At 37.6% G+C, this 12,131-nt stretch overlaps 1 protein-coding gene across 1 annotated transcript in view; it reads right to left on the bottom strand.

The window, feature by feature from the left end:
• Positions 1–2,450: 2,450 nt before the first annotated feature.
• FREM2 (FRAS1 related extracellular matrix 2) overlaps positions 2,451–12,131 on the bottom strand; it is a 183,090-nt gene continuing 173,409 nt past the window's right edge. The window contains exons 19-24 of the mRNA XM_032294524.1: positions 10,840–10,967; positions 10,608–10,742; positions 9,760–9,886; positions 8,695–8,882; positions 7,724–7,870; positions 2,451–6,408 (exon numbers count right to left, since the gene is read on the bottom strand). Coding sequence (XP_032150415.1) covers positions 5,905–6,408; positions 7,724–7,870; positions 8,695–8,882; positions 9,760–9,886; positions 10,608–10,742; positions 10,840–10,967 — 1,229 coding nt within the window. The 3' untranslated portion in view covers positions 2,451–5,904. The remainder of the gene's footprint in view (positions 6,409–7,723; positions 7,871–8,694; positions 8,883–9,759; positions 9,887–10,607; positions 10,743–10,839; positions 10,968–12,131) is intronic.

Genomic DNA, 12,131 nt, shown 5'->3' with positions numbered 1-12,131 from the left:
CGGTGAGCAGACTGCACTCCAGCCTGGGCAACAAGAGTTAAACGCTGTCTCCAAAAAAAAAAAAAAAAAATATGGCCAACAATTCGAATTCCTGAAGTCACAATGAAAGACTAACTTGTACTACTTTTTATAATGTGTATAAATTTAGCTTTTATAGAAATTTTTTTCTTCTTCTTCAGTATTGCCTTTCTCTATTTTAAGTGATTATGGTAATGCTCTTTACTTTTAATGCTAGTTTAAAAAAATTTACATTCTTATTTTTTTTCTTTCTTGAGGTGCAATACTGACAATTCTTATCTGAGAGGATGATCCAAACACTAGGAAAAATAAATATAGTAGAAATGCACTTAAACTCTGACAATCATGTAATCAGTGTAGGCAACATTTGGCATAGTAAAAGAACAGTATGCATCTAATAATTATAATTTTAAAAACTTCAATGCTGTTAACATTTTAACAATTTATTTCAGTTATTTAGTTCATTTTAAGGTACCTGTCATACAACACAACTACATATATGTGATCTTTGACTTTTTATTCTTAATTAAATAACAAAATTTTTTTTGCATCTTAAATGTCAATGTTGAACCTCCACTGAGAAAAATCAAGGCACAGATTGTCATCATTTTATTCAGTATGACGCTTTTGATCTTTTGCAGGAAGTTCTTTTTTCTTTCATCTGAAAGTCTTAAAATGTTACACATAAGGGATACTGCATAAATGCTGTGTGGACTTACCAGCTTTCTGATAAATGAGGTTATTAATTACATATTGAAAATGGTCATAGTTTTGAAATGAAAGGGGGCTCATTATTGGAAGAATGAAAAATGCATCTCAGAGAAAGAAACCTAGTTCAACAACTTAAAAGAAAGAAAGAGAAAAAGCAATAGTAGGTGTCATGGGTGAGCATCTTTGTTCTTGTTACTGTTCTTTAAACAAAATATTGAAAAAATACAAAGCAAACAAATATCGGGGAAATAAATTAGATGTTCTTGAAAGATAGGGAAGAAAGATACTGAGTGTCTAAGGAGCTATGATTGCTGTTTAAAAGTTTGCAAATTTAGTATTCTGATTTTTCTCCTAATAAAATACAATTAAGAGAAACATTAGTATATTTTATCAACTTTAATTCATGAGTCAGTTTTCTTTCCTTACTGAGAAGTTTTTGATGTACGCTTCCTGGTGGAAACTATAGAAAAACATCATGCCCTTCTATTTTAAAATGTCTTATAAAAATCAAAATAGTTACCAAAATCTCAAGGCATTTTGTTTCTTAGTATCAAAATCTATGGAAAAGAGGAGAAATAGACATTAAGGGATAATTTGAACCTACATATAATGTTTCCGTAAACATTGTATGTTATGACTGTGCAATACGGCAGTCAATTCTAGGAAAATATCTCCAGGAAATATATTAACCTCTGAGCTATGTTAAGGATGCTCCCACAATAGTGTTTTCATAAATGAGCTTTCTGCTGACCTTTTTGTAAAACTTCATATGAACTATTTCAGTTAAAACTATGCCTTCAGCGTTATCTCTTTCCTAGAAATTAGATGTTTGGTTATTTTTATATCTATGTGTGTATATGTGTGGCTGTGATAGCAATGGTATTTATAATTTCCTCCTAAATTACATATTTCTGAACCTTGGTAAACTGAACTGGTTGAACATTTGGGTCCCATTTATTTGCCGTACACTTAGTGAAGACACTTGCTCTCATCCTTTTCTTACTGCTGTCATGTCTAGAAACACAAGTTTCAAAGAATAGTAACTGCTTCTTTTCTGATTAATACAATTATAAAAATTTCAAATTTGTAAGACATTTACATTTTTAAACATTTTTTTCTTTACTTATTAAAGGACTGAATTGGCTTCCAAGTCAATATTAAGTAAGTGTTTTCAAAAAGCAGAAATAAAATTTTCAACTTTTAAAATCTAAATGTCATTATATTTAGCTCTATTATTGGTATTTTAATAATTTTCAACCTGGGACTATTTTAATTCTCAGCATTGAGATGAATAAGGAAAATCTCTCTGTGATATTTACACAGGTCCATTTACATTTTTAATATTGACTTTGGAGTTGGCACACTGGAAAAGAGTTAGAGGTAAGATGACTTGATAAAGAAGCTCTTTTGGGCCAGGCGCAGTGGCTTACGCCTGTAATCCCAGCACTTTGGGAGGCTAAGGTGGGCGGATCATGAGGTCAAGAGATTGAGACCATCCTGGCCAACATGGTGAAACCCTGTCTCTACTAAAAAGACAAAAAAAAAAAAATTAGCCGGGCGTGGTGGCACGCGCCTGTGGTCCCAGCTACTCGGGAGGCTGAGGTGGAAGAATTGCTTGAACCCAGGAGGCAGAGGTTGCAGTGAGCCGAGATTGTGCCACTGCACTCCAGCCTGGTGACAGAGCAAGACTCCATCTCAAAAAAAAAAAAAAAAAAAAGCTCTTTTGCTGCTTACAGAACTAAATCGCTCCATACTGAGCCTAGAGTTGGTCCTTCTCATCACAAATGCTATACAGTGGCTTGGCAGCAGGATGCTAGCTGACCTTTACGCATATTGTTCAAACATTGTGGATTCTTCTGAGAGGGTGGACTTCAGAAGGTGCTAATGCTGCTAACGAACTGGAAGAAGAGTTTATGTGCTACATGTTATTCTTGGAATAAAGTGGGCCTATCTTTCACAAGAGTAAAAGAATATGCAGTGCCACCCACAGCTCTGCAGGGCCCTCCCCTGTGTGGGTTTGCAAAGGTCAATTTTATAAAGTTACCGGTTTGAATCATTTTGTATAAATCTGTCATCAAGATGATCCATAACATGCAGGGCTCTTTCAGATAAACAAGAGTGGACTCTGCTGTTGTTATTCTAGAAAGATTTTTAAATTGTGGTTTACAGATAGGACTGTTGTGTTTTTGGTTCAGGAGAGAATCTAATGCAAATCCTGACACGTTAGTCCAAATAAAGAGCTGCATTCAGTTATAACCTGCCCAAGGACAAGAAGTGGAGCTTGGTTTCTATGCAGTCTCTCAGAATAGCTGATCCTAGATGAGCATCAGTAAATGTTAACTAAGGACAAAAACGGGAACAGATAAAATCATCATTAAAATACACATGTCAATGCCTTATGATTTATATGCTTAGGAGAGCTACTAGTATAGTATTTATTTTTGGTTCCATTTTTGCTATATAATATCAACAAGACCTTGATGAGAGTCAGAAGCCACTGAGTGTTAAGGAGCTATTATTGCTATACCCTGTTCTCTATGGGAAGTTATTTTATGTATTTGTTCTGATAGTACCAGAATAGTTCTCTAAAGACAAAATGCTAAAAATAAGGGTCGATATTATTTAACAAAAAAAATTATCTTATTCTTCCCACTAAAAAGTTTCAAAAGATAATTAATGTATATTAAATTACATATTTAGTAAATAGATATTAAGAAAATGATGCAAAATTCCAAGCACTTTATACTTTAAAAAGCTGTATCTGCCTGTTTCCCACAGACTTTCTTTTTTCAAGGAAATAAAGGGAAGGAAAAAAAGGGAGGAGAGAGTAGAGAACAGATGGACAGAGAAGGATACATTTTTATTTGGTAGGATAGGATAGAAATGTTCTGCATTTTATAAGCTCTCCAATTTATGTACAGTAGCCTGATATGCATTGAGGAGTGAAATTTGATATAAAACCAGCCTGCCCCAAAGGCTCAAAACAGACTTCTATAGTAATGCTTCGCCGATCACTATATTCATTGACACACACTCCAAAATTGCATGATAGGCTCAGAAGCTCTTAACTACTGAAATATCAGCAAGCTGATTGAGTATACTTGATCTAACAGTCTACATCAGTTGAACCCAATGGTAAGTAGTGAAAAGTCCATGCACTGTTTGAAGCTCCCTAATTCATGTTCATTCCCATACAAATTATGAGGTAGCCAAAATAGTAGTTAAGCATCTGCCAGAAGGTAAAGCAAAGGAAAGGGGGATGATTAAGACATTACCACTATTTATCTTGGTAAATAAACTCCTAGGCTACACAGTACCTTTGTTTGTATAAGCCGTTAGTGGGACTTTTGAAATGTAGGTGACATTTGTAAATTCTCCAATGAAAGGATACTACAATCTATTTTTTAAAAGACTGGATATGAAGTTCAGAGCGGCCTAAAAGAAGAAAGGCAACTGTCAGACATGTTTCCTCTCTCTCAGTAAGAGTGTCACTTCTTTATCTTGATCAAGAAATGGTTGATACAGGCACCAAAGTAAGATGTGCACATCTGATCTGAGAAGTTTGCCTTTTAAAAATCTGCAGTGGCAAAGCTGTCCAATGTAGCCAGTTTATAGCTAGAAGTGAAAGGGGATTCTAGCCAGCATTTGAAGGATAATCTTTAGGCATTATTCTTTTTCTCCTGACCTTATTTTTCTTTGAAACATGTTTATTAGCTTACGGAAAACAGCTCATTAAGATACTGAAGTTTTCCCTTTCTGAGCAAAATTTCTGCTAGTTGGTAAAAAACACATTGATGCAGAAAGGCAATGGGAGGCTTGCCAAGCAAGCTCACTTAAGTTCCCTGGCTTTGTGAGGTGAATGATAAGCACTGTTACAAGTTATATTTTTAAATACTGAGAGGGATTACATTGCACCAGTTCACTGAACTGGGGATGCCAGAGTGACATCTTCTTGAATCAAAGAAGAATATGATCAATGATTCTGGCCACCTCCAGTACGATTTCTGGAATGACAGTTGCAGAGATTCCCATTGTTTGGACCAGATGCTGCATAGAAAGCTAATAAAATGTCCCGTGGCCAATTTAAGTTCTAAATGTTATTGTGTGATTATGCTACTCTGAGGGATAACCTCATCTGTCATCTGTCAAAATGTTCCTTTATTCTATTAAGTATGTATAAGAGGCACTCTGATTATACACATTATATTAATAAATACCACTTTCTCCCTTCACCATCTGTAATAATGTTTCTCATTATCCTTTATGGGTTCAATACTGCAAACATCTAGCCTCCGTTCTTAAAGAACATTGTCTTGTAGTGACTTAACTGTGGCATTTCTTCATCACCAAAAAGTCACCAACCCTCTAATTTCCCACAAATGTTCAGCACCAGTAAGGTATATTACCACACAAGAGCTCTACTGTTACTCACTACATGCCAAAACAGAGCCGTCTCTCTTAAAAATCTCTTCCAGAATTAACATATTCTTTGGTTTAATTTAAAATTAAATAGGCAAATAAAACAAGGAGAGTCTGAGGAGAATGAGAAGCAATTCAAATTCAAGTGGGTGAACTTCCTTCCCTCTGTCTTTCCTTCCACTGTGTCCTAAGTAGTAGATCAGTTGATTTGTGGGTTGAGCCACCCCGGTCATAATTCTATGCTGTCTTCACCTATTTGAAAACTTGTCATAATAAACACTGTGTTCACCATTTTTCCAGACTAGCAATGAAAACCTTTCTAGTAATAATCTGTTATACAATGAATAAACAATGTGATAATTGCACCTTCAACGTTCACACTAACATAGTGACAATAGACTCCTCTTACACTTGTAAGAGAGTCTGTTAGCACCTTTTAATAGGTTTATCTCCACTGCATAGAGAATATGTCTAAAATGAGGAGTACATTCCACACCATCTATCCATGGCTCTGTGTACATGTGAGTACACCGTTGCTGCCTTCTGGGCAAGAGGAAAGATGTCTTAATTTGTCCTTTGATGCATAAAAGAGTATGAAGAATTCAAATCAAAGTACATTAGTACACTCATGTTCTCTGAGCAGCTTTGTCACAGATGTCCTCCATTCTCTAAGGTTTACCAGAAGTATTTAGGGTTCCATTGTGGTCTTTTCTTAGGCACTTAAGGAAAAGGTTGCATTCTACCTGTGTGATGTCATCAAACTTCTGAGCTGTCATTGTGATGGTCCTGTGGGGGCACCATGGGCTCGCTGCTGCTGGAGCCTTTTGGGGCATCCTTCCCCCTGAAACTTTCCTTGCCCCTGCACATCAGTACTGCAATGACAGTGAGGCAGATAGTGAGTAACCCTACAGCGATACCTCCCACCACAGTGACCAGGCTGACTGCAGAGCTGGGGCTGTTGAGCTCCCGGGGAAGGATGCCATCCAGAGGTACTTTCCCGTGGGGGATCTGCCTCTTGGTGCGGTCCAGGGCAATGTGCTGGATGTTTGTTCCCAGATTGTTTTCAGCACCAATCTCCCAGGCCAGCGAGGGTGTGCTCCTGATCTCTCTCTTCTTCCGGCTGTTGGTGGTGGCTTGGGGCTTTCCTTGACTCACCAGAGAATGATACTCCACGCTTCTCTTGCCAATACCTCGATTGGCATTATCTTTTGATCTCACTGTATAGATCGTATGTATGTACCATTCTCGGCCCAGAGCAACCTAGAAAGCACAGCTCTATTTGTTAGGATATACTAGATATCATGTCAACCTAATTCACGACTCTTTGCAAGAGAAATTTATGGCAGAGATATTAATAAATGATGATTTATTTTAGTCTGCAGAATCAACTTACCTAATATTTTTGACTGAGTACTAAGTGTAAGTTGCTGTGCAAAGTACTCTATGATACATTCCATGCAACACTTAAGGGAGTGAATATTGGGTACTTGTTGTCATAGAATGGGAGAGTTCTAAAGAAGTATTAATAGATTTTACAGTCTAGTTTATTCATTTAAAAAATGAGTAAATAAAAGTATGCAGCAGTTAAGTGAGTTGCCCGATGTTACTCAACCAGTTAGTGGCAGAGGAGAGACTACAGCTCAAACCTTCTGAACCTCAGGACTCTTTTCACCATGTTTTGCAGCTTATTGCTTATAAGACCATAGGCAAAAAAATCAATTTTCAAGCTTTTCTTGGGCTTTGGAAAAGGATGGATTTTCTGATAAGTCGTTGAAGCATGCAGGATTTAGAGAAGTCAGATGCTTTGGGATTGAATGGCAAGAATAAAAATAAAACATATCATACTTCAAATTATTGTTTGAAAAGATTCAGAATAACAAACATGCTTTCTTAAGATTCCTTCCTTAAGCTGAATGAAAATAACACATTTCTCCAGGATATCCTGTCGGGATAATTTTCAGTCAATATCCTAAAGGGTGCACTTGTTCCCACAGGGATTTACAGTGTAAGCACATCTTGAAATTTGTGACATTTGTCTGCTCAGTGTTGTGGTGGCTGCCTGTGTATCCCTCCACCTTTGATCCCTGAGTCAGGAGTTTGTATCTTGGTTTCCAAAATCTTTGAGAGAGGAGCGGTGCACAATTGCTTTTCTGAGTTTAGCTGTTCACACAAGATCACCCTAATTAAGATGTTCATGAAAAGTCAGCAGGAAGGAAGTTTTGAATAAGAAAAGCAGATTACTCAACTGTCAGACACAGATATATATTCTGGGAGAAATAAGACTCTTCATTTTCCATAGTCTTAAAATAATATGAATACATTAATAAAAGTGATAAAAGCTATGAAAATCACATGTATTGCTAACAAAAATAATAACAGCTGGGTTGATGGCATACTCACCAGGCCCAGTATGGGGCTATGTGGTTTATATGCCATATCTTGTTCAATGTTCCCATTAACTAAGTGCATTATTACTATTACTGCTATTTACATTTGAGACATCTGAGGCATATCAATGTTTGGTAGCTTGCACGTGGGTACATAGCTATTACAAATGAGCTCGTTTCTGGCCTACCTGAAAGAGGGGTGTTGAGTCGACTTTAAATCCATCAGATCCAGGCTGATTCACTAAGAGAATAGCTTCAGGGTCATCCACTGCTAGTTTGGCATTAAATAGGACATTTCCAAAACTGGTAGCTTGTGTCTCTGGCTGAGCTTTGTCCTTTAGGCAGTAAGGAAAGTGGTGATTGCTGTAGATAATGCCAGCTTTTGCAAGGACAGAATGCTTCCCTATTTGTTTTGAGCAAGTACAAATTAATATAAAATATCACCATTTGGTTTAATAAAAATTATAATTTAAAAAATTTTTTCCTTTTCTTTCTTTCTTTTTTTTTTGAGACAGAGTCTTGCTTTGTTGCCAGGCACCAGGCTGGAGTGCAGTGGCACGATCTTGGCTCACCGCAGCCTCCGCCTCCCGGGTTCAAGCAATTCTCCTGCCTTAGCCTCCCAAGTAGCTGGGACTGCAGGTGTGCGCCACCACACCCAGCTAATTTTTGTATTTTTTTTTAGCAGAGATGGGGTTTCACCATGTTGACCAGGATGGTCTCAATCTCTTGACCTCGTGATCCACCCACCTCGGCCTTCCAAAGTGCTGGGATTACAGGCATGAGCCACTGCGCCCGGCCTATTTTTTTATTTTCTTAAGAGACAGGGACCTTCTTTGTCACCCAGGCTAGAGTGCAGTAGCGTGGTCATAGATGGAACTTCCTGACTTAAGGAATCTTCCAACCTCAGCCTCCCAAGTAGCTGGGACTCCAGGCATGTGCCACGATACCTGGCTAATTTTTTAAATTTTTTGTAGAGATGAGGTCTCACTATGTTGCCCAGGCTGGTCTTGAAATGCTGGCTACAAGTGATCCTTCCACCTTGGCCTCCCAAAGTACTGGGACTACCGTGTGGCCATTTTGCCCAGTCTTGTTTTTAAATATAAGACAAGCAGGCTGAACTTGGAAAAATTGATCTAGCTCATTGGGTCAAAGCACTTACCACAATTTTAAATCTATATAAGATTGAAGGAGAGTCGGCTAAGCAGCCGTATTCTGCATTCGTTGGACTATACTTGGGAACATAGCCATCAGCTCCAGTGCATAGAAACACCTTCTCAATGCTGCAGAAAAAGGAGTCACCCAGGTTCTGGACAGGATCCACCATAACACGACCATAAATTATATCACCTGAAATAGAGACGTGGAAATGTTATTCCTGTGATGTGATAAGGTATATCAATGTGACACTGTGAACAGGTAATGACAGCGAGGACACAGAGATTATTTCCTTCCCACCCGCATCTACTATCAAATATTGAAGGCCTGTTCGTGTGTTTGAAGATCTGGTGCATTCCCAGGGAAGACTTTACGGGTCTTCCCAGTAAGACCACTTTGCAGACTGACCACAGGGGACTGAAGGTTTACTGAATCTCAGGTGCTCAGCCACTAGTGGGAATAATTTCAAAGGTCTGGCCTATACTTTGACATTAATAATATCCCACTGTGGTTCAAGTCCAGTTTATATAAATAAGTTGGTACGATGAATACTGATACAATATAGAATAACACTAAGAAAGAATCAATAAAAAGCCTAATTAACTTTATTTGCTTTTGAAAGAGGGCTTAATGAAATCACCTGGTGTTCAATTATTTATTTCATAACTATTATTGAATCCCTACCATGTATGCCAGGTATTTTTCTAGGTGCCGAATATATACCATGGAACAAGGCAGGCAGTCTTTGCCTGAGAAGCATTTACAGTCTCATGTAGCTGCAGCATTTAAGTTTATACAAGTTGAAAAAAAAATTCAAGAAAATCATCTAGACTTGTTCCAAAAGTCATTTAGGTAAGACACCTAGAGATTAGCTTCCTCAGAATAAAAAGATACCCAGTAACATATACACAATTGCAATGACTTCCCAGACCAGCCAGAGTGGGTAAATACTCAGTTACATTCTCAAAACCATAAAAGAAGCTATAATTTCCCCAAACACAATCCCCAAAAAGTAAAGCACAAAACGCATACATGCTAAACAGTATCCCTCTCATTTGTAAAGTGATACCTTCTGCAAAAGCAACATCACTCTCTTGCCCGAATCCCATGGAGCCATCAGACAACCAGAGACTCTTCTTAGAGAGCAGGTACATTTGGGTGTTCAAGCTAAACTCAGCGGCCACTGGATCACTGACCTAAAACCAAATGTAAAAGTCCTTTTATGCATTGGTGGTTCTGATGGTGCACAGACATACCGCTCACAGATAGGTACATTCACCATACGGTGACCATAGAACAGTAAACACCGCACTGCAGTTTTCATGCCCTACCAAGCCAACTTAAGAGAGTTGTAACATTGTTTTCGTCCTTGAAAAGGAAAAACTGGTGGGGTTAAGTTATTTTTTGAATGGGACTAAATAGATTTGCTTGAGCTCATTTCCACTGGTTTATTGGGGTATATGAAGGACTTGTAAATATCATTTTGTCAGTAGAAGGCCAATAGTATAAGTTCTTGAAAAAAAGATGCCATCACATTTCTTATAATGCATAATGGCAGTTAGGTACTTTGAGGTGGTTTGGGCCACAGGATTTCATTCTCTTTAGAGAAGAACAAGAAAAGAAACGCAAAAATTCTCAAATGTCCAAGACAAAAAACTTCAGGAGGAGACAAGATAAAATCATAAAAAAAAAAACCATTGCATACATTAAACTCTGAATTTTACATCCTGTGCTAACAACAGATAAAGGGCAAATCTTTCCTCCTTCTTTTCTCCCTTGCTTCCTTAACTGATTTCTTTTCTTTACACCATGCAAGAATTAAAGTCATTCATGTGTGGATACTTTTTTAAAAAATTAATCAATGTAAAACAAAGTGGGATTCTGCAAGTCACGAGATAGTAACTCTATAAGCTGCACCTGTTGGAATCGGATGTCAAGGTCAAAGGTGACAGGCTCTCTGGGGTTGCAGGTGACTGGCAGGCTGTATTCCTGATGCGATGGGGCAGTGCATGGCAGCAGCTTCACTGTATAGGTCCCGGAGTAGTCACGTACCTTTGAGGAGAAGACATTGACACATTACATTTAAAAATCCGAGGTGTAATCGGATGGCAGCAGAAAAAGAAAATCAATAAGAGTCTTAATCACTTACGGCAAAGTCAGAGACAAAGCTCCACTGCTGTACTGGCTGGTTATAGGTTGGTTCACTCCTTATGAGGCGGAGGGAAAATGTCAGGCCCGGATGATCCGCTGACATGATCACTGAGCTTGTAAAGGATGCTAGGAAACGTTAATAATGATATAGTGGTTCAATTAAAAGAGTGCATAACAGTTTAGCATTTTCAAAATACCCTATCATACATTATTTGCTTCTATTTTTATGAGAAGGCTGCAAAGCAGTCATGGCTGGTATAATTATCCTCCTTTGGCTGATGAAGAAACTGGGCTGTGACTGACTATGTGACTTTCCAAAGATCACACAGCTAGGACATGACTTTCTGATTCCTACTTCTGTTTCTGCTCTATAGTTCTGTCAAAAGATAATTGTACAGAAATGCTAAAACTGTTCAGATCTACTTTCTGGGAGTCAGAGCAGCACAATAAAGGGTGATGTAATGCATTTATTGCACTGAAGCTATGAGCTGAACTTAAAATAGTTCTATTAGTATCCACACAGCTGGGCAAACCCAGTTTATGAACGGAGTCTAATTTTACTTAGATTGCCTGCAATCATGGTTAAACAAGGATTCAGTTTATTAGAAAGGTAGACATGTAGCAAGAACTGTATAGACCAGAAAATCCTTATTTTCCAGAACTGTCAAATGCAATAAAGCAAAATGATTTTTTGAATTCTTTCTTTCTTGTAGCTCAGTTTCATAAAAGTACAATGAGGCTTCTTTCTCTTCCTAATTAGTCAGCCCTATTCTCTCTTTTATTAGGGTTCAAGCCTACAAAAAGAAAGGATATAAAGATGTTGAGTGAACTATTTTCCCTTTCCCATTCTAACATAAGTTGGCAGAAAAATAGCTTATTTTTTATTTCACTCTCCATGTTACTTGTTTAGTAACTGTTACCAGTTTAGTAACATGGAGAGTCAAAAAATAAGCTCTTTCTAATGAAATGTCCTTTATTTAAAAAAATGAAGTTAGATGTGGGATTTTATTGACGACTGCCTTATTGATATTCAAAGCACAGTGCATCACAGTTAAATTGCATAGCCAATACTTATTAAACATAATTAACAACGTCCAAAACCTAAATACGAAAGTGAAGTACCTCTTCTGACCCTATTAAAAGGGTTTCTCATAGTACCTAGGAAAAAGCTGTGAACAGAGAAGTGCTTGCTGAATGAATATCTGCAATTCAATTTGTACAATGGAAGCAAAGCAGAGAAAGAAATCATTATTCCTATGCTTTTTATCTAAGGAAAACTTTGCTTAATAT

This window comes from Sapajus apella, unplaced genomic scaffold, assembly GCF_009761245.1.
Source record: "Sapajus apella isolate SASKATOON/1434 unplaced genomic scaffold, GSC_monkey_1.0 scaffold32, whole genome shotgun sequence".
In the NCBI taxonomy this organism is placed as follows: domain Eukaryota; kingdom Metazoa; phylum Chordata; class Mammalia; order Primates; family Cebidae; genus Sapajus; species Sapajus apella.
This window is presented reverse-complemented; position numbering and strand designations above follow the sequence as displayed.